At 41.4% G+C, this 23,099-nt stretch overlaps 1 protein-coding gene across 4 annotated transcripts; it reads left to right on the forward strand.

The window, feature by feature from the left end:
• Positions 1–124: 124 nt before the first annotated feature.
• On the forward strand, positions 125–20,850 carry LOC137138278 (insulin receptor substrate 2-B). Of its 4 annotated transcripts, XR_010915926.1 has the most exons (4): positions 125–4,817; positions 15,686–16,197; positions 17,098–17,138; positions 18,179–20,850. XR_010915926.1 is itself a non-coding variant. In XM_067525330.1 (2 exons), exons 1-2 carry the CDS (start codon positions 674–676, stop codon positions 15,688–15,690), a joined length of 4,149 nt encoding a protein of 1,382 aa, XP_067381431.1. In that variant the 5' UTR covers positions 125–673; the 3' UTR covers positions 15,691–20,850. The 4 variants fall into 4 exon arrangements, 1 of the variants encoding a protein (XP_067381431.1); XR_010915925.1 differs by having other exon boundaries at positions 15,686–17,138; XR_010915924.1 differs by having other exon boundaries at positions 17,098–20,850.
• The last annotated feature ends 2,249 nt before the right edge of the window (positions 20,851–23,099 follow it).

Here is a 23,099-nt window from a genome sequence, read left to right on the forward strand (position 1 = left end):
TGCGTTCTAGCTTTAAAAGAGTACATTTACAACTTGTCTTTTTTTTTTTTTTTTTTTTAAACAAGTAAAAGATATAAATAATTGCTGGAAAACCCAACAGACTGCATAGATAAGCCCTACACAGTCACCGCCTATTTTTAACTACAGCCAGACTCTGTGCGACGTGATTAGTCAGAGCTATTGACGCAAAGCACTAATATCGAGTGGCGATTGGTCTATACACCTGTCAAAACAAGTCGGTCAAATTGATGGGCCAATCGGGGCCCATGTTTGGCTCTTTGTTCCTCCCGGTCGGGCGGTGACGCAGCGGGTCATGTGTTGTTTGTGCTCTGGCCCATAGAGATGTGTAGAGGAGGAGAAGGGAATGGATTGCTAACCGAGCTAGCTGGATCCTCCCGACTACAGAAGTACGGCTGAACGTGGTCATGTTGCACACGGTGGGCTTCATTTCCTGAAAAAAAAGCTTGCATTGGAATACCCGCCTTGCTGCTAGAAGGGCGCAGGGACTCGTCTTCGTGGCGGAATAACAAAGCCGGTCTTTGAGGATTGCAAATCTGAGCCGTTTGAGTCAACGTTAGCTGGCCTAGCCGGACTCGGGAGCTCGCCTCCCAAAACAAGAATGGGGTCTAGGTCCACTAAGATTAGCTTGCTAGTAAAGTGACCTTTGATTGTGATGGCAAATTACACGAATTACCAAGAAGGAAAGGCAGCGATGTTGATAGTGGAGACTCAGCAGAAGGACATGGGGGCGAAAACTGCGGCCACCGCAGCAAACGGAGACGGCTCGGTCGGGGAACCCCCTTCCCCGTTAATTAATATCGGCGGCGGAGGAGGAGGAAGCTCTCGTTTTCATCAACACTTACCGCCCTCCAGCCACCTCCATCTAAGCCACCATCATCCGCCAAAAGATCAACAGCCTCATCACCACTTGGCTCCGCAGCAGCATCTTTCCGGGGAAAACATCGCTGAGTCCCCGGGTAGGAAAGCCGCCTCCTCGTCTCTCAGCCAGGTACACACCGCCGAGGACCCCGCCGCTTCCTCCACCTCCTCCGCCGCAAGCGGCAGCAATGTATACGCTGCTGTTAACGTTGCTAATGCCTCGGACGTTGTGGATGATATTCGGAAATGTGGCTATTTAAGAAAGCAAAAACACGGACATAAGAGGTTTTTTGTGCTAAGGGCTGCCAGCCAGCTCGGTCCGAGCCGTCTGGAGTACTACGACAGCGAGAAGAAATTTAGGAGCAGCCTGCGCTCTGCTGCCGCGGCTGCCGCAAGCGGCGGAGCGGTAGCCCCTTCTCCCCCGAAAAGGGTTATTTACCTCTACCAGTGCTTCACGGTAAACAAAAGGGCGGATTCCAAAAACAAACACCTCATTGCCCTTTATACGAAGGACGAGTACTTTGCTATTGTGGCTGAAAATGAGCAGGAACAAGAGGACTGGTACGTAGCCGTCAGCGAGTTGATGAGTGAGGGCAAAAAGGGCCACTTGGATTCTGATGATTTAGATGATGGATATGGTACAGTCACCCCCGGTACTGTCTTTAAAGAAGTGTGGCAGGTCAATGTGAAACCTAAAGGACTGGGTCAAACTAAAAACCTCACAGGTGTTTACCGGTTATGCCTCTCAACTAAAACCATTCACCTCGTTAAGTTGAACTCTGAAACCCCCTGTGTTAACCTACAGTTAATGAATATTAGGCGCTGTGGACATTCAGAAAGCTTCTTCTTCATTGAGGTGGGAAGATCCTCCTCTATTGGGCCTGGTGAAATATGGATGCAGGTGGATGATTCTGTCGTGGCCCAAAACATGCACGAGACCATCCTGGAGACAATGAAAGCCTTGAAAGCTTTTGCAGAGTTTCGGCCCAGGAGCAAAAGCCAGTCATCCGGCTCCAACCCCATGCCATTTATCACAACGCGGCGTCATCTGGGCAACCTGCCACCAAGCCAAACTGGGCTGCAGCGGCGGTCGAGGACAGAGTCAGTTGTTGGTACACCCCCTTCAAGTAAGAGCTCCAGGGCTAGCGGCTATCGCTTCCGTACATCCAGTGAGGGTGAGGGGACAATGAACCGGCCATTCCGTTCTGCCACGGGAAGCCTGGTTCACCTTAACTCTGCACGTGTCCAACATGGCCGTCAGGAAGGTGGCAGTGGGAGTAGTGCCAGCAGTGTTGCTACAGGAAATGCTGGCACAAGCACTGGAAGTGGACGCTATGTCAGAGCCATCCCAGGGTCATCTGCAACGTACCATGCCCGCTCTGCTTCACTGCCAGTTTCTCACTTCCCCTCCACCACCAGTCCAGTAAGCGTATCCTCCAGCAGCGGCCACGGATCTGTCTCCGACACGCTCACCCGCCCATCCAGCGCCTCAATATGCGGCTCTCCATCTGATGGAGGCTTCAACTCTTCAGATGAGTATGGCTCCAGCCCTGGTGATTTCCGGTACTTTCGAGTGCGGAGTAACACACCAGACTCCCTGGGCAACACCCCACCAATCAGAGAAGAAAACTGTTTAAACGACTACATGGCCATGAGTTGGAACCGGGAAGTCTTTAGCACCAGTGTGGGCTCTGGAAACAACAGTGGTTGTGACACACCAAGGGATGAGAGCACATCAACAACTGAGGATGAACACTTTCCATCATCATCAATGAGGAGGAGAACACACTCTTTCTCCAGACCTGCTGGTGGTGCAACTGGTGGCTCTGGAGTGGCAGTTTACCAGAAAATGACCCAAACCAACTTTTCTCTGGAAGAGGGGTCCGATATAGTGTTACCATTTGGCAGTGGGCTGCTCCGTGGGGGTCCGTCCTCCTCTTCTTCTTCTCTCCGATCTGATTACAGCTCTTGCTCTGAGCACAGCCAACAGAGTCGTCCCTCCACACTCTCCCGGACGGAGGCTGTGGGTGAACGTCCTTCTCTCTCTTCCTCTTCAACAGCCAAGGAAGACAGCGGTTACATGCCCATGATGTGTGGTGTGGCTGCTTCACCAAGGGACACTCCCCCTGACTACATGCCTATGCAACCCGGCTCTTACTCCCATCACATCTCTCAGTCACCTCAGTTTCACAGTCCAGCTTTAGTTGCCCGTTCAGCCCACCACTACTCCCAACTCCAGTCCCAATCCTCCACTGACTCTCATGGCTACATGATGATGCTCCCAGGTTGCAGTGGCAGCTCCCCCTCCCCAGTCCAGGCCTCGCCTAGCCCTCATAGTAGCTCCAGCATAGCTGCTGCCAGTGTCAGTGACAGCATAGTAGAGAGACCTGAGAAGGGCGAATATATGGACATGTCATACAGCAGCAGTGGAACACACAGGCTCTCAAATGATGGTAGTGGTGGTTATTACACACCTGGCACACCTGAGGGCACCCGCAAGTCTTACAGCCCTTATTTTTCCCTCCCTCGCTCCTACAAGGCCCCCACCAGGGAAAAGGAAGAAAAAGAGTATGGGGAGTATGTTCCTATGAGTTCTCCTGCCAAGCCAGTCTATTCATCAGTTGCCAAATCTTCAACGTCATCACCAGAGAAGAAAGGTGTGGGAGGAAGTAGCACCTCCACTCCTTCTCACCCACCTCCACCTTATGGAGCTCATCATACAACTGCTGCAATGACTGATCGGCGCATTGTGAGGCCCAACAGGCTTCCATTGAGCAGAAGAAGTTTCCATGGTCGGGTTAATGATTCCTCAGCATCCTCGACCTCAGTTCCTGCCACTGCCGGCTCATCTGAAGGGCCTTCCAGTCCTGGAGAGTACATTAACATTGAGTTTGGTGATCACTATCCGCACCAACAACAGTCCCCGGCTTATCCCCTCTCTGGCCAAGAAGAAGCGCCTTCCCTGGAATGCAGTGACCAACGTTCATCTCCCCAGCCTCAAACCCACCAGGACTATATGAGTGTGGAGGTAGGGGCAGACCAGCAGGACAGTGCTGGATGTTTGGTTAAGAGCCAGTCACCCAGGCCAAGCCTTGTCGCCCCGTGGAACCCACCTAGTTATATCAGACCACTGGCTAGCAGTTCTGGAGCCTCTCCTGGAGTTCCTGCTGGAGGTCACTGGAGGTCAATGGGGGATGACTACACAGACATGAGTTTCAACCTGGGAAGAGGTGAGAGGATGCAAACGAGCCCCACAATCATGCTGCAGCATCTGTGTGTGATTGAGGGACATTATAGCCACACTCCCTCCTCCTCCTCCATTTCTCCTCCTCTCCCGTCAAGCCCAGGTAGGGCCCCAACACACCAGCTAGAGCCTAAGGTGGTTCGAGCTGACCCCCAAGGCAGGAGGAGACACAGTTCAGAGACATTCTCCTCCACTTCCTCCTCTAATTCAACTCCGTCTGGAGGTGGACTTGGTTCTTCATCCTCAACCACCCACCCCACACTGGCTAACCCCTCAGCCCCCAATGGATCTTACCTAACAGAGGGTCAGGCTTCAAAATGGGCCAGCTCAGCATCTTTCGACAGTGTGTGGATGTCTGTTGAGGGGCTCGGAGACTCATCAGTTCATCATACTCCTACAAGAGCCATGGAAATGGACGCGGCCTCTGAAACCTCAGCATCCTCCTCCTCCTTGGGGGCCGGAGCTGGTAGAATGTGCAGGAACATGTCTGTGGGCTACCAAAATGGCCTAAACTACATCGCCTTGGAGCTGAGGGAGGATGGAAGTAACATAGGAGCCATGATGCCAGAACCTAGTAGTAGCAATGGGAACTCGGTGGTGACTGCAGTGGTGGGGACAGTGCCTCTGCCAGAGAATGGAGCCTATGCCAGCATAGACTTCACTAAATCTGATGGAGTCACTACAGCAACTAAGGGTGAGTTAGTACAAGTGTATGTCTGCACATCTGTGTCAGTTTGGTAAAAGCCACAGCCACAGCATCCTGCCGGTATAAAGACAAACATTTCTTTTTCTGTGTTCATCCATGAGAATGAGCTTTCATGTGCAAATAAAAAAGAGTAAGTGTTAGGGATATTTTTTCCTTACTGAAGTCCAAAATAAACCTAAAGTGCCGTGTGCTATTATTAGCCAAATTATATCATTTTGCAGTGCCACTAGTGAATCTATTTGGAATCAAGACTCTGTGATGTTGTCAAAAGTGCTCAGTTGTTGTCTTTGAAGGCATCTGTCCCAGGAGCTGAAGTCTAGGCTATAACAGTGCTAGTAGAGGAAGTAGCACTAATTTGTGGTTAATATTAAGGTCTGTGTGTGCTGTGTGCCAGCAGAGTGGTAGACGATTAGCTTGCTGCTGAATGAACAGACGTGTAACTGAGGTCGAGGGCAGACTGAATCACTCGAAAAAAGGCCCAGGCTTCCTGTCTTTGTAGCTGGTGGCATCTCCATGTGCCTGTCTGTGCATGTGCTGCTGTTTCCTTTGTGTCAGCATGAACTGTATACAGAGTGCAGAAAAGTGTGAGTGTCTGTATATATGTATGTATGTATGTACGTATGTTTAGAGCTCAGCACTGCAAATCAAGAAAATACATGCAAATAGACAAGACACAGCAAATTTAAAAAACAACTTCTTCAATTTGACAGCACAAGTGCAGCATTAAGAAACACGTTGCAAAAGCCGCAATACATTCAAATGACTAAATGTGTTGCAAAAAGCTAAAAAACAGTGGAAGTGGTGGGTTTCCAGGAGACACTATTAATCAAAATTTGATTAATAAGATGGTTATTTCGTATGCCTTAATGTCTGCTTCTTGCCTTCATGTTTAGACACAGATGTAGAAGTGTGGCATGTCAATATGCAGTACAACATGTTTGTGGCAGTGTAAAAGCACCTATAATGTTTTTATGTAGTTATTTGGAGTCACAGTCAACAGGATGACATGCAAGTGTGTGTGAGAGAGAAAAGCCAGGCTGACACTGCTGAGGTTAGGTCTGTACTCAGTGTTGTTGAGTAAGTGGCTCGAGAGGGCAAAAAGAGGATGTTTTGACTCCATTTCAGGCTCTCATTTCTCTTTGATCGTCTCCGTCTGTCTTTCACCCACTCGTCCCATCTCATCTTCTCTCCTCACTGCTTTTCTGCTGCTTCCTCCCCGAATCATTTCACTCTGTTCTCCCTCTCTGTGTCTGTGTGTGCAGGAGCGTGAGTCAGGCTTCTCTGTGAGCACCGACTGACTCATTTGTTTATCGTGGTGCTGAACAGAGATGAAAGCGTGTGTGTGTGTGTGTGTGTGTGTGTGTGTGTGTGTGTTAATCTACAGTGCTGTATGTGTGCTTGCAACACACAGGAGATCCACTGACACTCAAAGCACTCTAGCACATCCTATTGTGTGTTTGTCCATCTGTCTAGCGTGTGTTTTTGTTTTCAGTCGCTGCCAGCAGGTTCATTAAACATTTGTATGTCTGTGTTGGTTCATGAAGTTCAATGCAACAATCCATGCCTGCACTCAAACAGTCTTGAATAGTCTGTGTCTCTGTCATGTTACATAGAAATGTTCAGTGGGTTTACAGTCTCTTCTCTGCATCTAGGTAGGCGAGTAGGTGTGTGTGTCTCTGTGTGTGTGTGTGTAAGCACGGGCTGAGTCATGGCAGGCAGCCTTTGATGCAGCGCTGTAATTGCAGCGGCGGCGTGTCACGGCACACAGCAGGCCTGAGAGGAAATGCAGCATCATCATCCCTCAGGAATGCACTTCCTCTCAGCTGCAGTGTAGAGGCACACCTGGATTCTGTGACCTAGAGGAGATTGAGAAGGAAGCAAGGATATTGGCTTCTGATGCATGAAGATCCAAATCCAACCAAAATGGAATGACACTCCAGCATCTAGGAGAGGGAGAGAGGTCGATGGATAATTATAATAATCAGTTTGCCTTTTCAAAACAAACATTTGTGCTTCATCAATGGTTAATTTATGTGCATTACACGAGAAAAACACTGTAAAACAGATCTAAATTATTAGGTACACCTCAAAAATACAGACTGCTGAATCCTGATGCGGGAAAAACCTGAATTAGATTTCTTGTATGTGCAAGTAAAAAATTGACCAGAGAAAGTATATTTAAAGTATATAAAAATGTACCTTAATGCAACCCCCCCACATTAACCCTCCCCCCACCACTCAGTTATGGTCATCCATGTAAGTTGCTATATATGCCAAATTTAACTTAACCCGAAAAATGGCCTCATGCTGTTTAGTGTTGTCCTTGTCTACCATAATAGATTATAGTGCATCAGCAGGTGGAGGATGTGAAGGAAGTTCATATGGAAGTAGATAAGGTTACAGGTGGGATCCGAGAAGAGGTTGTGGCGTGAACTAGTAAAGCAAGGAGGTGACAGTGGTGGAAACCTGTCCTGTTCTCCCGCCCTTTTGGTCCAAGCCAAGGGCATATGAGGTGGTAAAGGGTTAGCCAGAGTGTGAGGCAGGGTTGTCAGGCAGAGAGCAAAGATGGTACATTCCTCTCTAGTTCCCACCTCTACGACCAAGCTCTGCTATATTTACAGGTCTATTTCCAGGCTGACATGAATTTATGGGCCGACCCAAGGCATGCGTTGCTTGTAACAGGACCCCCCTTTTTCACTTTGTGTATATGTGTTGCATGCAGAGGTAGTTCACGCTAGATATGTTTGCTTACAGATGTTAGACTTATTAAACATCATGCAGAGTACTTTTGATGTCTAAGAAGCCATTCTGTCAAAAGACAGTATATGTGGATATCTGAAAGCTACACAAAGGTTTAAGTTTTTCATGCAATTGTCATTTTAGTATACACTTAGGTAAAAAAAAAAACTTTAAATAATTTTATGTCTGTTGAGCACCTAATTAACAGCACTGAGATTGTAGAAATCAGAATGGGTGGGGTGCAATGACAAGCATGGGAACCTGGCAATGCTGGTGTCTATTGATGTCTGTTGAACTAAACAAGGAATTGAACCCCTAACCCTGGACATGTTGGTGCCAGCAGGGTTACCAATGGTCAATTAATTTTCAAATAATTATGGCATTTTTAGGAGGTGTTTCCCAGTTTTTTTTTAAATTTTAGGGTCAAGCTGCAAAATACAGTGATTCTGCAAATATTTCCAAGTAGTCAAGAAAATATCAGTTTAAATATTTAGTTAATCGATTGAGGCGGCTTTCAAGCATAACATGCAGATTTTCTGTTTCCCCCTGATCTGTATTACTGTAAACTGAATGTCTTGGGTTTAAGACCTACTAAAACAAGGCATTGAAAGATGTCACCTAACAGTGCTATTTTCTGACATTTTAGAGCTCAGGGAAATAATCTGCAGGGCTGGAAAGCTACTTTTTGAGCATTTCAGTAATTAATGAGCATGCGTTTTGTCATGCAAATGAAATAAAGCCACAGGCACTGATTGAGCTCCAGTAGACCAAAGAGCTGTGTATCTAACGTCCTGCAGTGCTTACTCAAAGGGAAATGTTTTCTCATGAGTAATAAATGGCTCTAAACACTGTGAGCTATGTGGTCTCACTGTTCCACAAGGCTTTAGTTACTCAAAGTGTAGATTTCATAGGTGGTCCTGAGCATTACTCAATCACTGAGGCTCCTGTTTCTCTCAAACATGCAGGAACTCTCATTAAGTGTTTAATATGTTTCTCGCTTCATGCTTCTTATGCTATCTCTGCCTCACTTCCTTAAGTCTTGTCTTTGGTTTTTCTGATATTTCTCTGTTTCTTGCAGCTATTCTCAAACACACAGTAATGATAAAGCAGGGTTTTAGTAGAGTAACCAGCAGCTTACTGGAATGTGGGATTAGATAACTTTATTAGACAAAGTCTGAACGTGTGTACAAATACGTATTTTGTGTGCGTCAGACTTGTGTGTGTGTGGCTCCGGATGACCTTTACACAGATTTTTTTTCTTTCCACTTTTTTTTAGTCAGGATATATTTCATTTGGCACCATTTTAAGTCACATTCTTTGGAAACCTTGTCTCCAGTAGATCACTGTGAAGGATCATGGTGGATTGGCATCTGTTAGTGTAGTGGTAGGATCTGGTCAAAATTTGCTCAATGTATCATCAAAACCTACAATAAAGTAATAATTGATTAAAAGTGATACTACAGATATCTTTGGCATGTATACAAACATGGAAAATAGGGACATAATATTCCATGGGGTTAAAAAGGGCAATCCATCTTTATGATCAGCAAAAGTAAACACCCCAAACACCATTATATACTAAGGCTCTGTTCCAACATTAACGGTCAGATAGAACTCTTGAGTTATAAATACTCTATACTAGTATGCAAAGCAGGGCTGTGCTTGTAGTACAGTAACCATGTACACCTTTACTAGCACACTGCATACGCTTTTGTGTACACACAGTAATTCATTCTACTAGGCTGTATGATGCAGTGGATGTGTGGACTCTGTGTTCTTGCAAAATATTTGACATACTCAATAATGCCAGCTTGCACATCATTAAAACAACAAAGATAATATTGTAGACTATGTTTTCACACACACCTAACGCAGAGTTGGTAACGGTACTTTTGTACTTTTCACGACTGAAGAACAATTGTCACGTTTACCTGCTGTCATTATCAGAATCCTGAGACATGCATTCTGCCGGTCAGTGTTATTTTAGATTTATCCTTTAAAATTAGTCAATAAATGAAGCAGTTCATACTGCTGTGGCCAAGGCTTTGCCCAACATAATGTTGCGCTCAACTTAAGGTACATAAATATCTCAGAAGTGTTTTTATTTCAGTCTTAAACTCAAACCCAATTCAAACAGCAGATACTTTCAAGTGACTTGTTGAGGCTCTTTAGCTGTTAACTGAAGGCAGTTTGTCATGATGGACTATGATACGGACACCACAAAGTTTAAACAATCACACATCTGATTTTGCTTGCAGTCGATCTTACAGCTACAACTAATAAATAAATAAATGGCTTTGGTATCTGTTCCTTTTTTCAGGTTTTCGGTTTGTCTTTATATTCGACAAGCTAGAAACCTCAAATGTTCAGCATTCAGCAAGATAGTTGCTCATTAATTTGTATTAGTTGATGTATACATTTACTAATAGTTGCACTTCTCTGTTTAAAGGTTGGTAAGCTTTCAAGTTTTTACTTAACTTTCAGATTTCTAGTTAATAAATGCATATATTACCCACAATGCCTCAGGAACCTGAAATCCAGGCTCTAGAATGTAAATTTTTAAGTTGAATAAAATGTTGATCCCAACAGGCGAGGAGGAAATGGAGCCATTTTGAGCACCCAATCAAGTTCGCATCCTTTTCGTTCCCCAATATGCACCTAAAAAGCCTTGGCTGTCACAACATTCCATGTCAGGTCAACACGTTCCACTTGCTGTTCACTCCCATGATGCCTTTCATCTGTTGTCCCAGCTGGGCGAATACGGTTTAGAGCCAGAGAGACTGGCCACAGGCTGGGGAGGGCAGAGGGAACTAGAGAAAGAGATGGTCACAGCTGTGAACACCTGCCTGTGTTGCAACAGCACAACAAGCTGTTAGCTACTGCAGGTGTTTGGCAAACAGTGTTTTTACCCGATTTTGTGGTGAGTGTGTCTGTGTGTGTGTGTCTATTTAACTGAGGTCAGTTCAGGTCAGTCAGGCCCAAGTCTTAAGAGTGTTGTTTTGATCAAAGTCCACGCCTGGACTGCAGAGGAACCCAGAGACCTCAGACTGCTCCCTCTCTCTTTCTCTCTTTGTTTCGTTTCCTCTTTCTCTCTTGCTCGGTCTGGTCTGTCTCTCACACATAAATTTAAATTCAAGTTTGTTATATTGTCATGACTATAATTAAGTACAGGAATGCCAAAGCTTGTTGTTTACAATGTAAGAATAATGACTCAGAATGTCAGAAAAATAAAGACAACTGGACTGCACACTACTATATTGTATACAGTGTTCAACTGTATATACATTAAAAGATAAATACATCTTGTAGAATATATCACTGTACTCTATACATACGGTACAAAACTGTAGTAGTGGTCACTACTTTTTACCAAAGCAAGATTCATTTATCTGTGTGTGTGTGTATAGACTATATAAAGTATAAGAGGTTTTAAATATTTTAGCAACACCATCAGAGTTTGTGACTTATGATGTGTGTTGGTTTGTAGTACTGGCACTGAAATTCATCCACAATCTTTCATCTGTATCTTGTTCTTGTATGTCAAACTGATTCTGTAATAACTTTTCTGAGATGGCTGGTATTTTGTTATGTATGCAGTGAACAAAGATAGCAGTCTGTGCCAGCCTTTTAAAATGTTTTACAAAAAAACAATAGAAAGGGCAAAACAAAGATTAATACATAAACACAGCAGCTGCATGCTGTCACTTCACAAACACAGTCAACTTTGTTGGACATAAATGTAAATGAACATGTTTTGAGCTTTACATTGGTTGTATACCCCAAAAAATCAATTTGAAGATTATAGCAAATAGTTAGATGAAGCCCTATACCTCCATAGTTCATTGGATATAAGAAAAACAGCAGCATATGATAAGATCAAACATACTTTAAGAGTTGAAATAACAAGAAAATTTAACAGTTTCATGTGTTCTAATTTCATGTGTCAGCTAGCTTTCTCCCAGGTGCATGTTTTGCCCCTTCTGCTCCAGAGGTCACTTCTTTCTCAAGTAAATATTGAAATTTGTTTATGTCTGAAAGTGACTCCAGCTCTTAAAATGTGAGTTTCATTTTGGAGAAGAATTTGGTTCTGCTGGATTTATCAAGGCTGCAGGAAATAGAGCTGTGGCTATTAGTTGATGAATTGATTAGTTGTTTGGCAGGACATTTATCTGCTGTCTACATAACTGAGTCATTTTAAATGACAGAAATGTAAATCTACTTTTATTGTCTTCACGCTGTAGTCATTTTGACATATTTGGGTTTGTTTTTTGGTCTTGTGTATGTGTGTATATATAGCAAATATAACACGCGCACTTAGTCATTTTGAAGATGCTTTTATCCATAGTCACAAGTGAGAAGTAAGGTTCAAAGGACACAAAAAAATTTAAAGCACAGTACTATGTGAAGAAATGTTTCAGTTTCATGACACACGTGTACGAGATATATTATTTTAAAAATAAAAGTGCATAAGAAGTTGTGAAAGAGTTATGTATTTTGTTTTGAATATGTTGAGTAAGTTTGCTAAGCAGTCAGCATTTGGTAGTATGTTTCACCATCATGGGACCAGTAAGCAAAAGCACTTTGCTTGGGATCTTTTGCTCTGTTGTGTTCCACAAGGCAACAGTTGTGGGCAGAGCACTACATTGTGGCATGAAAGCTTTAAACCTGGTGCTGGAAGCCAGTGCAGAGACCTGAACGGGGGTGTTATGTGTCCTTTTTGGCTGCTCGAAAATTGGCTGCTTGTATTTTTTCGTCAGTCAGATACGATCAGTGCCCGCACAAGGAGTTGGTTTGCATATTCGGCGTCTGATTTTTTTGATGTTTCAGAAGGCAAATCTGCATGTCCAAGAGATGGAGGAGATGTTGTAAAGTAAAGCGTAGTAATGCGAGCAGTGTCATCTGCATAGCAATTATAGGAAAAGCTGTTTAAAAGGATACAGAAACCGGGGATGTGATATAGATGAAGAGATGAGGACCAAGGATTGAGTCCTGTGGCACACCAGCGGAGAGGCATTGGGAGATAGAAACTTGGCCTTGCCAAGATACCTTGGAGGTTCGCCCAGATAGATAAGACCTGAGCCAGGCTAGCGCTGTACTAGATATGCCCAAGTCAGGGAGTACAGACAGGAGAATTTTGTCAAAGGCTGCTGATGGATTGAGCAGGATTAAGAGCTGTTGGAGTTTAGGGGAGCTTATATTAAATTGTTGATTCTCTCCATTGCTTTATTAACCTGTCTCTCTTATTCCATTAATGGCCAAGACCCTTAAGCAAGCAGCCTTCGATCAAATATCAAATTATCCTTTTCTGAACAGTTTCCCTGATTTCAACTAGTCTGGTTTCAGGGCTGGTCATTCTGCGAATACCTGTCGGCTACAAAAGTTGCAGATCCAGGGTCTTGACCAAAAGATGATAACTTCTTTATTGTTTAAAGATCAAAGTGTAAAATATTTTAAACAAAATGTAATCCATTGTTTTATTTTAATCAGAAATACCTTGAGTGTACAGCAAAAAACAAATGAATTAGACTTAAACGAGTACTTTTGGAGGGTGCTGTAACTGTTGTTTCACTCCTGGCAGGAAGCATTGCTCTGTCTCTGCCTCTTGTTGTTGGCTGACGTTAGTTTGTTTTGTGTAGGTTGCCAAGTTTGTCTGTGTCCACTGGTGTCAATGTCCAGGTTGTGGCCTCTCAGTCTGTATTTAGTTAAATGTCTGTCTGAGTTTCTGGTCACTCATGGTGAACAATCTGCCACTTTGTTACTTTCTGTTGATTTCTTTACAGCACTAAAGCTTCCTCTGAGTGTTTGCCACAGATGTCCAGTGGTTAATGTGCTTCTCTTTTTCTTTGGCCATAATTTGCTTGGATCCGATTCTGTTTAGGCTGTGCTGGATCCCTGCACCATTATTTGTCTCCTGTGTGTACTCCTGTCTTTCTATCAGTCCATGTGTTCATCCATCCCTCTATTCTGTGGCTAACAAACAGAGGAGCAGCATTCCAGCAGTGCCCCCTGTCAAAGCATCTGTATTGTGGCGTGCTGCTCACATTGTTGTCAGACAAAGCCTTGCTCTCAGTGGAATAACCCAGCTGGACAGCGGCCATCAGAAGGGTCATTTGGGGCCGCTGAGCTGCTCCAAAACAGCCGACCTGACAGCCCAAGCCTGGCCATGATGGCAGGGCAGGAAACTTAGTTTTTGTGAGTGTTTGTGTGTGTCTGCTGTAAGCAAGCTGAATCCAAAGTTCACTGGCCACGCTCACTTATTTACCAGACAAACAGATTTTTTTTTTTATACATAGTGCAGTCAGAGCCAAGCCGCCCGCTCAGTCAGAGATGTCTTACATCTGTGCTGCTTCTTTGAAACGCTCTCACACAGTCAACATAACTCAGCAACTGATGTATAAAAGCCAAAACACACTCAATTTTACTGTGGCTGTAAGCATTTGTTGCTGCCAGAGAATCTGTGGGTTGATTCCACAATTTCACCCCCTTTAAAATTCTGTGTTAAATAACGAAGAAAAAAAATAGATTTATTTTGTGCCATAGTGGTAGACAGTAAACAGATTCAGCATATTCGTTTTAACAGTGTGGTTGGGGGTTGCTGGTAATTTCCATCCCTGAACTGACCCAAACACAGTTGTCAGGTGGAGAAACCTTGTATCTTCACAATGTCAATATGTATTAGCATTATAAACCTTAAAGTAATCCTTTAGAAAAATACTAAGTAGAGATGTTTTCCCCCCTCTGCAGCAGTGTTTGGGAGGCTGAGCCCAACACTGGGCAGATTCCAGTTAAATTAGTCAGCACCACTAAGTGTCAAAATGTCCAAAAACAACTAACACTGTCTCAAACCACTGTTAGTGGACTAGCCAGTCTCTCTCTCTCTCTATTGTGTGGAGGGGTCACATGAGGCTAATAAAAAAAAAAAGTTTTTCTTTTTCCGTTGGCCTCACTAACTCTAACTTTTAGGAATGCTACTCGGCCTTACAGCTGCAACATATGATTATTTAGTTATCAAACATGTTAACCATTGTCATAAATAACTTGCTAAACTATCTTAACCTACAGAGGCAGCGCAACACGTTTTCTGAATTATGCCTCTATAGCTAAGAATGAAAAACTAGAGAACTTGCATGTTAGTACCTGTTGACGCCAAGAGTCACCACATCCACAGCAATTAATCACTCGATCAGACTTGAGTAGTATATAACTTTCCTACAAGTTCATGCAGTTCAAAGTGCTTTACAGGTGACAAACTAAGAAGAATTAGTTTAAAGAAAAGACAGTAAAAAGTGTGTCCCAGTCATTTCTCAATGTTTATTTCCACCTGTAAACATTGCTGTTGTCTACTGATTACACAGCATTTGTTTCACTTTCTAATGGCATAATTAGTAATATTTAGAAGAGCTGGGCATGTTACAAGCAATCACATGTGGCTATATATAACTTTACAGTTTTTTTTTTAGTTTATTATTTAACTTCATCATGTGTTTAGCAAGGTCTATATTAAAATGAAGAGCTAAGTTCATTGCCGTTTAGTCATGTTGTTCAAGTAATAAACGGATGACTGATGCTCAGGTCTTGTATGTTTGACATTGTCACTATTTGGACTTTTCATTGTTATGTTGTAGTTCTTATTATTTCTAAAGACTAGAGCCGTATACAGTTGGTCATGTGCTGAACACATACTGCCACCTTGTAGCAACTGTTGCCTGCTGACAGAATCGGAGGGATTCTTCCCCAAAGTCTTTATTTTTTGTTTGAGGAAAATTGTCTCACCTGTTTGTTAAAATGATGATTTACTATGTAAATTGTTGCTAGTGTTTTGCCAAATTGAGAGTTTGTCGAAATATTTTATTATAGTTTCCATAATTAAATGTCAGCATCTGTAACAAAAATCTGTGTGTGTGTGTGTGTGTGTGTGTGTGTGTGTGTGTGTGTGTGTGTGTGTGTGTGTGTGTGTGTGTGTGTGTGTGTGTGTGTGTGTGTGTGTGTGTGTGTGTGTGTGTGTGTGTGTGTGTGTGTGTGTGTGTGTGTGTGTGTGTGTGTGTGTGTGTTGCTTTTGGAGGGTGGATGGATTATTTACTCACTTTCTGTGTTTCTTTGTTTCTTAATTTTCTCAGACTGAGCGATGGGACAACAGGTTTCCCCATTCTCTTCGTCCTTCTCATCTTGTTGCTCTGGGCACTCGGGCTCTGCTTGTGACCTTTGACCTCCCCTCTCACCGGTGACCTCTGACCTTACCCCAAGACTGAAAAGCCGCTCCTTTCAGGACACAAAAACAAAATCATCATAATGGATGACAAAAACGCTTGCAGTTTTTTTAGTGTATTTTATCTTTTTTTTTTTTTTTCTGTTTTATATGCACAACTTGTCCTGTTTTTCTTTTTTATTATTATAATTTTTTTGTTGTTGTTGTTGTTTTGTTTGTTGGTTTATTTTATTTTCTATTTTTTTCATTTCTCCTCCTCACAATTCATGTTGCCAGTATGTGCTGCTTTTCCCCCTGTTTTTCAGCAGACTTATTCAACAGACCAGTGGTCAGTGAACTTGACTGAAGAGGCATCTTTATTAACAGATGGTTCTGCTTCTCCGTACGGTATTAAAAAGGGAGGCTGGAGTACTAATAATTATGGTACAAACCTTTATGTTGCATTGAACTTAAATATTATTTTTTTAATCTTTTTATTATAATTTTTTTACCCCATGCATAATCCATCCTCAATACAGTACCGTTCAGTTATTAAATTGTGGACAAAGTTGTGGTACAAAATGTATTTTTTTTTTTTTTTCTAAATAATACAAGCTCGTAGCTGGATCTATTTTAGCTTCAGAGTCGAGAAGTGGCATTGCACAGGTACCATACTTGTTCCCATAATTTTCTGCATCAGGTATGGTGCCAGCACCCTCTGGTTTACCGTATTGCATGGTGTTTACACCTCAATGAAACAATAGCACCCATTGCCTCAGCAGCACACAGCTGAACAACAGAGCTACGGTACCGCGCCTATATGGGTTTATCACAGGGAACCAACGCAATGCGAAAAACCTTAAAGCATTACTCTCCTTATATTCTGTAGCACATATTATTTATTTGTTGCAATAGGTACATTTATTGTAGTAACATTTCTTTGTTTGCTTTGATGATGGTACTCAGCAGGGCAGGAAACAACATCAGCCACCAATCAAATGCTGGATGCTTTTGTGTTAATTCACATCTACATGCTGCTTTGCCACTAAACTAAAGATTTGATTTCAGGACATATTTACATTCTTGCTAGTTGGATGAGGAAATTAAAGCCACTTTCATATCTGTATGAAGGTACCGCCAGTAGCTTTGTTATCTTGGGGTTATTTCCATTCATACAAACCATGGAGTATAAAAACAACTTGCTGTCTTACAATTTGGTTTTGTACAGAAATAATTGAATGCCGTTGTAATTATTGAGCTTTAGTGGTGCTGCTAGGCTGATTTTTGTTACCTACTGACTGAGCCAGGCTAACTGTTTACCCATGTTCTCATTTTTATACTAAGCTAAGCTGACCAGCTACTGGCTTCAGATACATATTGGACAGGTACGTGTGGCTGTTTTCATTTAACATTCTGCCAAACTAAATAAGCATTTCTCCCCAAAATGTTCCAAAATTGGAAGCAATGAAAGCATCTTGTGGAGATTATGGAATCACCTGTTGTGGTAGTACAATGGAAAAAAAAAACAAAAAAAACGGGTGTTTTCCTGCCTTGCTGCCGCTGCTTAGCTTACAATTTTCTGCACAAGAAACATTTTAGAAAAGTTAAGCAGGTGTTTGGTTTGTTTAACGTTTTCAGTTTTACCTCATGGAGTCCGTAGCACAGTTCAGGTTAATGAGGGAGAGTAGAGCCTACATAAACACTGTCATATGCACACACACAAACACAATGCTTCAAAAGGCAAAAGCACAAAGACGTTGACACTGAGATACAAACACAAGCCTAATGCACACGAATGCGTGAAATTTCTGCAAGTGAACCGAATACTGTACTTTAGAGGCATCATAAACGGACGTCGCAATCACGTGGCATCTTCCATGGTTGCTTTCATAACTCATACATAGCGTAGACAAGCTGCCCAATTTAGGCAGCAGTAGCTCCTCTGTGCCCTCATTTCGGTTCATTGTTAGCAGCTCCTGATGACATCCAGGATTTTTCACACACACACATATGCATGCTTGGGTGTTCGTCATTGGCTCTGCTTGGCATAAAGAGGTTTCCAGTAACCTGAGCTGCAGCTCCAGGTGCTGCGCGCTGGACATACTTGCCCTGTTACAACCCTCACACACACACACATTTAGGAAGGCAGCGAACACCCACATCAATCACAGTCGTGGCTGGAGCTTGCTGCCTCTTCTCTCTCTCACTTAACACATTGATACGCCCATATTTAGCATTTATACTTGTGCCCCCCTCACTATTCCCCACGCTGCTGGTGCAATAGAGAAAACTGTGCTTAAACAGACTTACAGCAATCATAGCCCACAGAATTTATATTTTGTTTAGCATTCACTCACTATGCTATTGCTATCGATTTTGTTTTCCTTTTAATCAGCCCACTCTTATTTTTTATTGTCTTTGACAGATGAAGGCCTGTCACTCTCACTGTGTTTTTGTGTGGGACTCATTGTTGTCGTTGGTGGTGCAGAGGTGTCTCTGAATAATTGTTAAAATCTGCTTTAACCCTTTCAGAGGGCAACATGAATGTTTGTTTTTTTTTTTAGTTTTGTGTTTTTGAGTAGTTTGACTGATGGCAGTGAACTTGATATAGAGGCTATTTGCCTGTAATTGATAGTTTGACGCTCTATGTATGTAACTCTGCTCATCTGGTTATCCATGTTTACTGGAAGAAATATTCAGTTACTGTAGACTTTTTGGAAATTTCTCTCACTGAATAATTGGTACTAAAGGCAGCAGTGTGATACAAATGCTGGGGCAATTTGTTACAAATCACCGTACAGGTGTATTTGATGATTTCAGTGGAGGTCCTGAAGAATAAAAGAGTCCTTGAGTGTTTGAAAGTCTTGAAAGTGGTTTTCTACTGCTGAAGCCTAATCATTTCTTGACTGTTTTGCAAACCAGCTAAACAAATATGACAATATGATTAAATATCCCTTTGGTTACATTTTTGTCATGTTTGGCTAAGTGAAGCAATTGTGTAGCCTGTGAACCTGATGAATATTTCTGTTACTGCTTTGTGTTTAATTATTAGGTCTATGTAACAACTATTTACAGACAGAAGTCAAAGCACTACAACAGCACATTTTAAGCAGCAGAAAATAATTGTTTTGCATTTTGCACAATAAATAACAGGATGTCAGTAAATCAGCTTATTGTAACAACCTTTTTTTTTTTCATGAATAACCAGATGGGTGTAGTTTGCTGCATCAGGCCAAGTAAGTCAGTGTGTTACATATTTGATTGACAGATGAAGACTGACTCAGAAACCAGCTTAGTTTGGTTGTAATCACTAAACCATTCCAAGACAAAACTCCACCCATGATGTGACCCACCTTAAGCAAGTGTTCGTAAAGTTTTTACTTTTTGAATCTTGAACTTTACTCTTCCTCTCCACACTCTTTCCAAATTCCAGTTATAGCAGAAGCTAAAAATGAAAGAAAAAGGCATCTTTAAGAGAGATGTTCATAAAAGAGCTCAAGAAGGCTGTGCTGTTCTGTACAGAGAGGTTCATGCTGAAATTGGAACTGAGCAAACTCATTTTAACCTCCTTGTCAGGACAATTGAGCAAACCTACTTCCTCAGCAGACCCATGTTTTAAATAGTCCTATTTAAAAGTCAATATCCACAAATGCTGTTTCTAGATTTTAAGCCTTTGGTGTGTTTTATATGTACATTAAGAACAATTTGAGTTATTTTCACTTGTCCCCTCTTCCCCCTTAAATGAACTAAGAATTGAATATAAGAATATTTAGGCTGCAGTGACCCAAGACAAATGAGAAAATGTTGTCTTTCATGTTTGGAGAAAGTTTCATGTACTTGCTGTGCTACAGCAATGTGTTGCTTTTGGGTTTTAAACGCAGTTGCTAAAATGGTAGAGCTAGAATTTGGGGAGGATTTTGGAAGAATCCCCCTTAATTTATTTGAAGCATTATTCATAACTAGATGATATCATGATGTCGGTCTGCCTTCATGTCAAACATTTTCTCCCCATTTGATTAATCCTTTGTTGCACCCGCATTCATTTCCAAGGAATATGTTTCTTTTGGCAACAATTCAACCTCAAAACTGTCCTCAATGTTACTGATTCTTATGTTAAAGTTAAAGTGTCAACAGTTTTTTTTCTGAATTGTTCTTGTTAAGGAGGGTAGAACATGAAACAAATGAGACCTACGTAATATATACATATATAATCCTCGCAGAGAAGACTTAAGGTACTGCATCATTATGCAAACTTATTTCCTTTTTCCTCTAATCTTTTGATTTTTTTTGTATTCTAGTTTACAGAGGGACAATAATCATCTTATTTTTGGTTGTTTTGTTGTATCTGGCAACCATGTTTCTCTGAAAACAAAGTGATACAGTAGTATTTTTTTTAAGAATACATAGGCATTTTGCAGTTATTTGTATAAAGAAATGGGTTACAACCTCTGCCTTTATTTTTTTGTATCTATATTACACTTTATTTGCTGCTGTGTAGTACAGTTAACCACATTGATGATGATCATTGCCCTGCTTTTAGAAGCAGGTCTTTTTCTCTTTTTTTTTCTTTTTCCCCCTGAATATTTTTGAGGAATCTTTTAGAGGATTTCAGCAGAGGGGAAAAAGCAAATCCCACTCTACCCTGCTACCTGTGTTCTTATTCTTTGAGTTGAATGCTGTTGTTTATTAGCTTTACAGGAAAGAGAGAGAGAGAGTTAAAAAAATACTGTGGAGGTGTGTATCCTTCGTATGTGCATTATTTTCCAGCGACTATGTCCTATTTACGAAAAAAGAAGAAATAAAATAAGACGAACTGTGGCGGAAATGCAAATCCTCCTCCTGTAAATAAGGAAAATTCAAGTTGTCGCTTTTTTCATGTTATGATCGGCGCCTCGCATTGTGACCCCCCCACCTCTTTTGTTTTTTGTTTTTATTTTATTTTCTCATGTGTTCTGATTTTTTTTTCCCTCGTTGAGGGAAAGGGGAGGGCAGGAGGGGTACTCGGAGGCAATTTAAGCATCGGCATAGTGTTTATATTTATCAAAACTTTTTTGCTTTCGATAGAGCTATTGCAATAAAAATGTGTTCATGTAATCACTGTTGCCTCTGCTGTGTTTTTTTTTTTTTTATCACACAAATATTACACAACAGATTTTACCTCGAACAAGACAATCAGCTAAGCCTGAGAGTTTTGACGTCATTGAAAATAGGGAATCTGGTAAAAATGCAGACAGAAATGTTAATCTTTTTGTGTTTGGGAGTGTGAATGTAGGTGTTTGTTTTACTCACTGCTTGGCACACTTTCTAAAATGGTCAACAGAAAGTCGCTTCGACTAAAGCTACAACACCTAAGTACCAGGAAGAGCTTATCACACACAAACTAAATCACTCCTGGCACCTGCTAAAGTTCTTTTTATAAAATTGTTCAGTCACACTAAAAGAACCTTTTGTCCATATGTTGAGAACGATTCCCAAGCTAATAAAACCCTTTTAAAACTTTTTAGATAATGTCTAAATCATGTGCTCAGGGTAAGAAAGATGGTGATATATATGGTCAAATTGTGACACGGGAACACAAAATAACCTCAAATGAATTAATGTTGCAGTGATTTTCTTTAGGACACTGATGCAACCATAGTGGTCACCGTTTGATTTTTGATAACTACTGTGTTTCTTTTATTGGCATCATCCTCAAGACAAGCTTCTACTACTATCCAAGTTCAACACAATTCATAAAAAAAATTCATTCAAATTCAAGGATGAAAATTGATTTTACCTTATAGTTGGTAGTAAAACCTGTTGCATAAGGCCTGAGTTTAGTACCAACGGGACATTAATGTGGTTACCTAAATGTAAAGGGTTTGCATAATGAGAGTGGGTGTGGTATCATGTCAAATGCTGGCTGAAGACGTGCTGATGACAAATATTTTAACTTCTAGAACCGGTATTATGTTCTTTGAATAGATTAGTTACAAATTTGGGGAATGATGTTTAAAAAAGAAAAACTACTCACATCATTATTTCGTAACTCCTATAACTACTAATTTCACGTGGCCTACTTTTGGTGACGATACATTAATACATATTTACAGTATATATATACGGTATTTGTTAACCTAAATTTCTTAGCCTCACATTATTATTCTCCACATTACATGCTGCACAGTCTGTTTGTATCTAAAGCTACTCTATGAAAGCTTTAGAGATAGTGACTTGTAATAGTGACTTTCCTAACCAGTCAGACAAGGTCAATTCTTTCTGCTTGACTGGTGAGTTTTGTAGCTTCTTGTTTATTGTAATAATATAAGAATTTGTGTGAAGAGCTGGGCAGGTCATGGTGAAATAGAGTGGATTGATTCTGAGTCTCATGCTAATATTCCCAAATATTTCTGATTATGTTCACTGAGCTTTCACTAACAGACGCTGCCTTATGGCATTATAAATCTTTTATGCTTGTGATCTGTTTTAATGCCATGTTATAAACTCTGATCTTTCTCCTTTTATTAAGTTGCAGATACAGAATATAAACAAAATAAATCTTTAACTAATATCTAGATTGCACTCATCACACTCTTATGTCATGTGACTACAGTCATCTTGTTTTGCTCCACTTAAGTGATAATCGTTCATGCATTTCACTGAGTTTCGTGTCCCTTTGGCCTTTGAAACCTGTTTAGAAGATGAGATGGGTGAGCATTTGTTTCCTCATTCCAGAAGTTCATTTGTGCAGACAATGGCATACACTGTTTATCCAGCTCAAGTGACCGCTCCAGCATCCCAAAGTCCAACTGTCAAAACAATGCAAAGTCCATATTGGTCATGAGAGGCGAGTTATGATCCACCAGACACAGCAGGCTGTAGCTGGTGTCTCGATTTGTTTGTCTGGTTATAGCACACGGCCTGTTTAATGTCCAAAAGAGACATTTTTATCACTATTTATATATTTTTCCTTAAATGTGCTTTTTAACAACTTTGAAATGACTGATTGAATTGCTGAAAGCCAACTTCTTTATTTTTCTCTTTATTTTTTCAAGTGCAATCATATCCACAGTTAATGCTTTCTTTGGTCAAAATCAAAGAAGAATTTTGAACTAATTACATTTCTCTCAATTCAAAATAACCAGCAAGTGTGTTTGCCTCTTTCAGCCTCTTGGGAATTTATAGCATTAACTGACTTTAAAGCCGCATAACTAAAGTGACAACAAACCAACAAACCTTTGAGCTCAGACTGTGGCATTGTCATGTAGAAAGGATTGAATAGAAACCCAATCACTTTCTTTTTACAACACAAAGAGAAATTAGGCTGAAAATTTCCTTCTCATTAAGTGGTTATTTATAAGAAAAAA

The sequence above is a fragment of the Channa argus genome, chromosome 12 (genome assembly GCF_033026475.1).
Source record: "Channa argus isolate prfri chromosome 12, Channa argus male v1.0, whole genome shotgun sequence".
NCBI classification, from domain to species: Eukaryota; Metazoa; Chordata; class Actinopteri; order Anabantiformes; family Channidae; genus Channa; species Channa argus.

Bases quoted from the DNA above. Each gene is read 5' to 3' on its own strand.
- LOC137138278 (XM_067525330.1), top strand. From the start codon at position 674: ATGGCAAATTACACGAATTACCAAGAAGGAAAGGCAGCGATGTTGATA.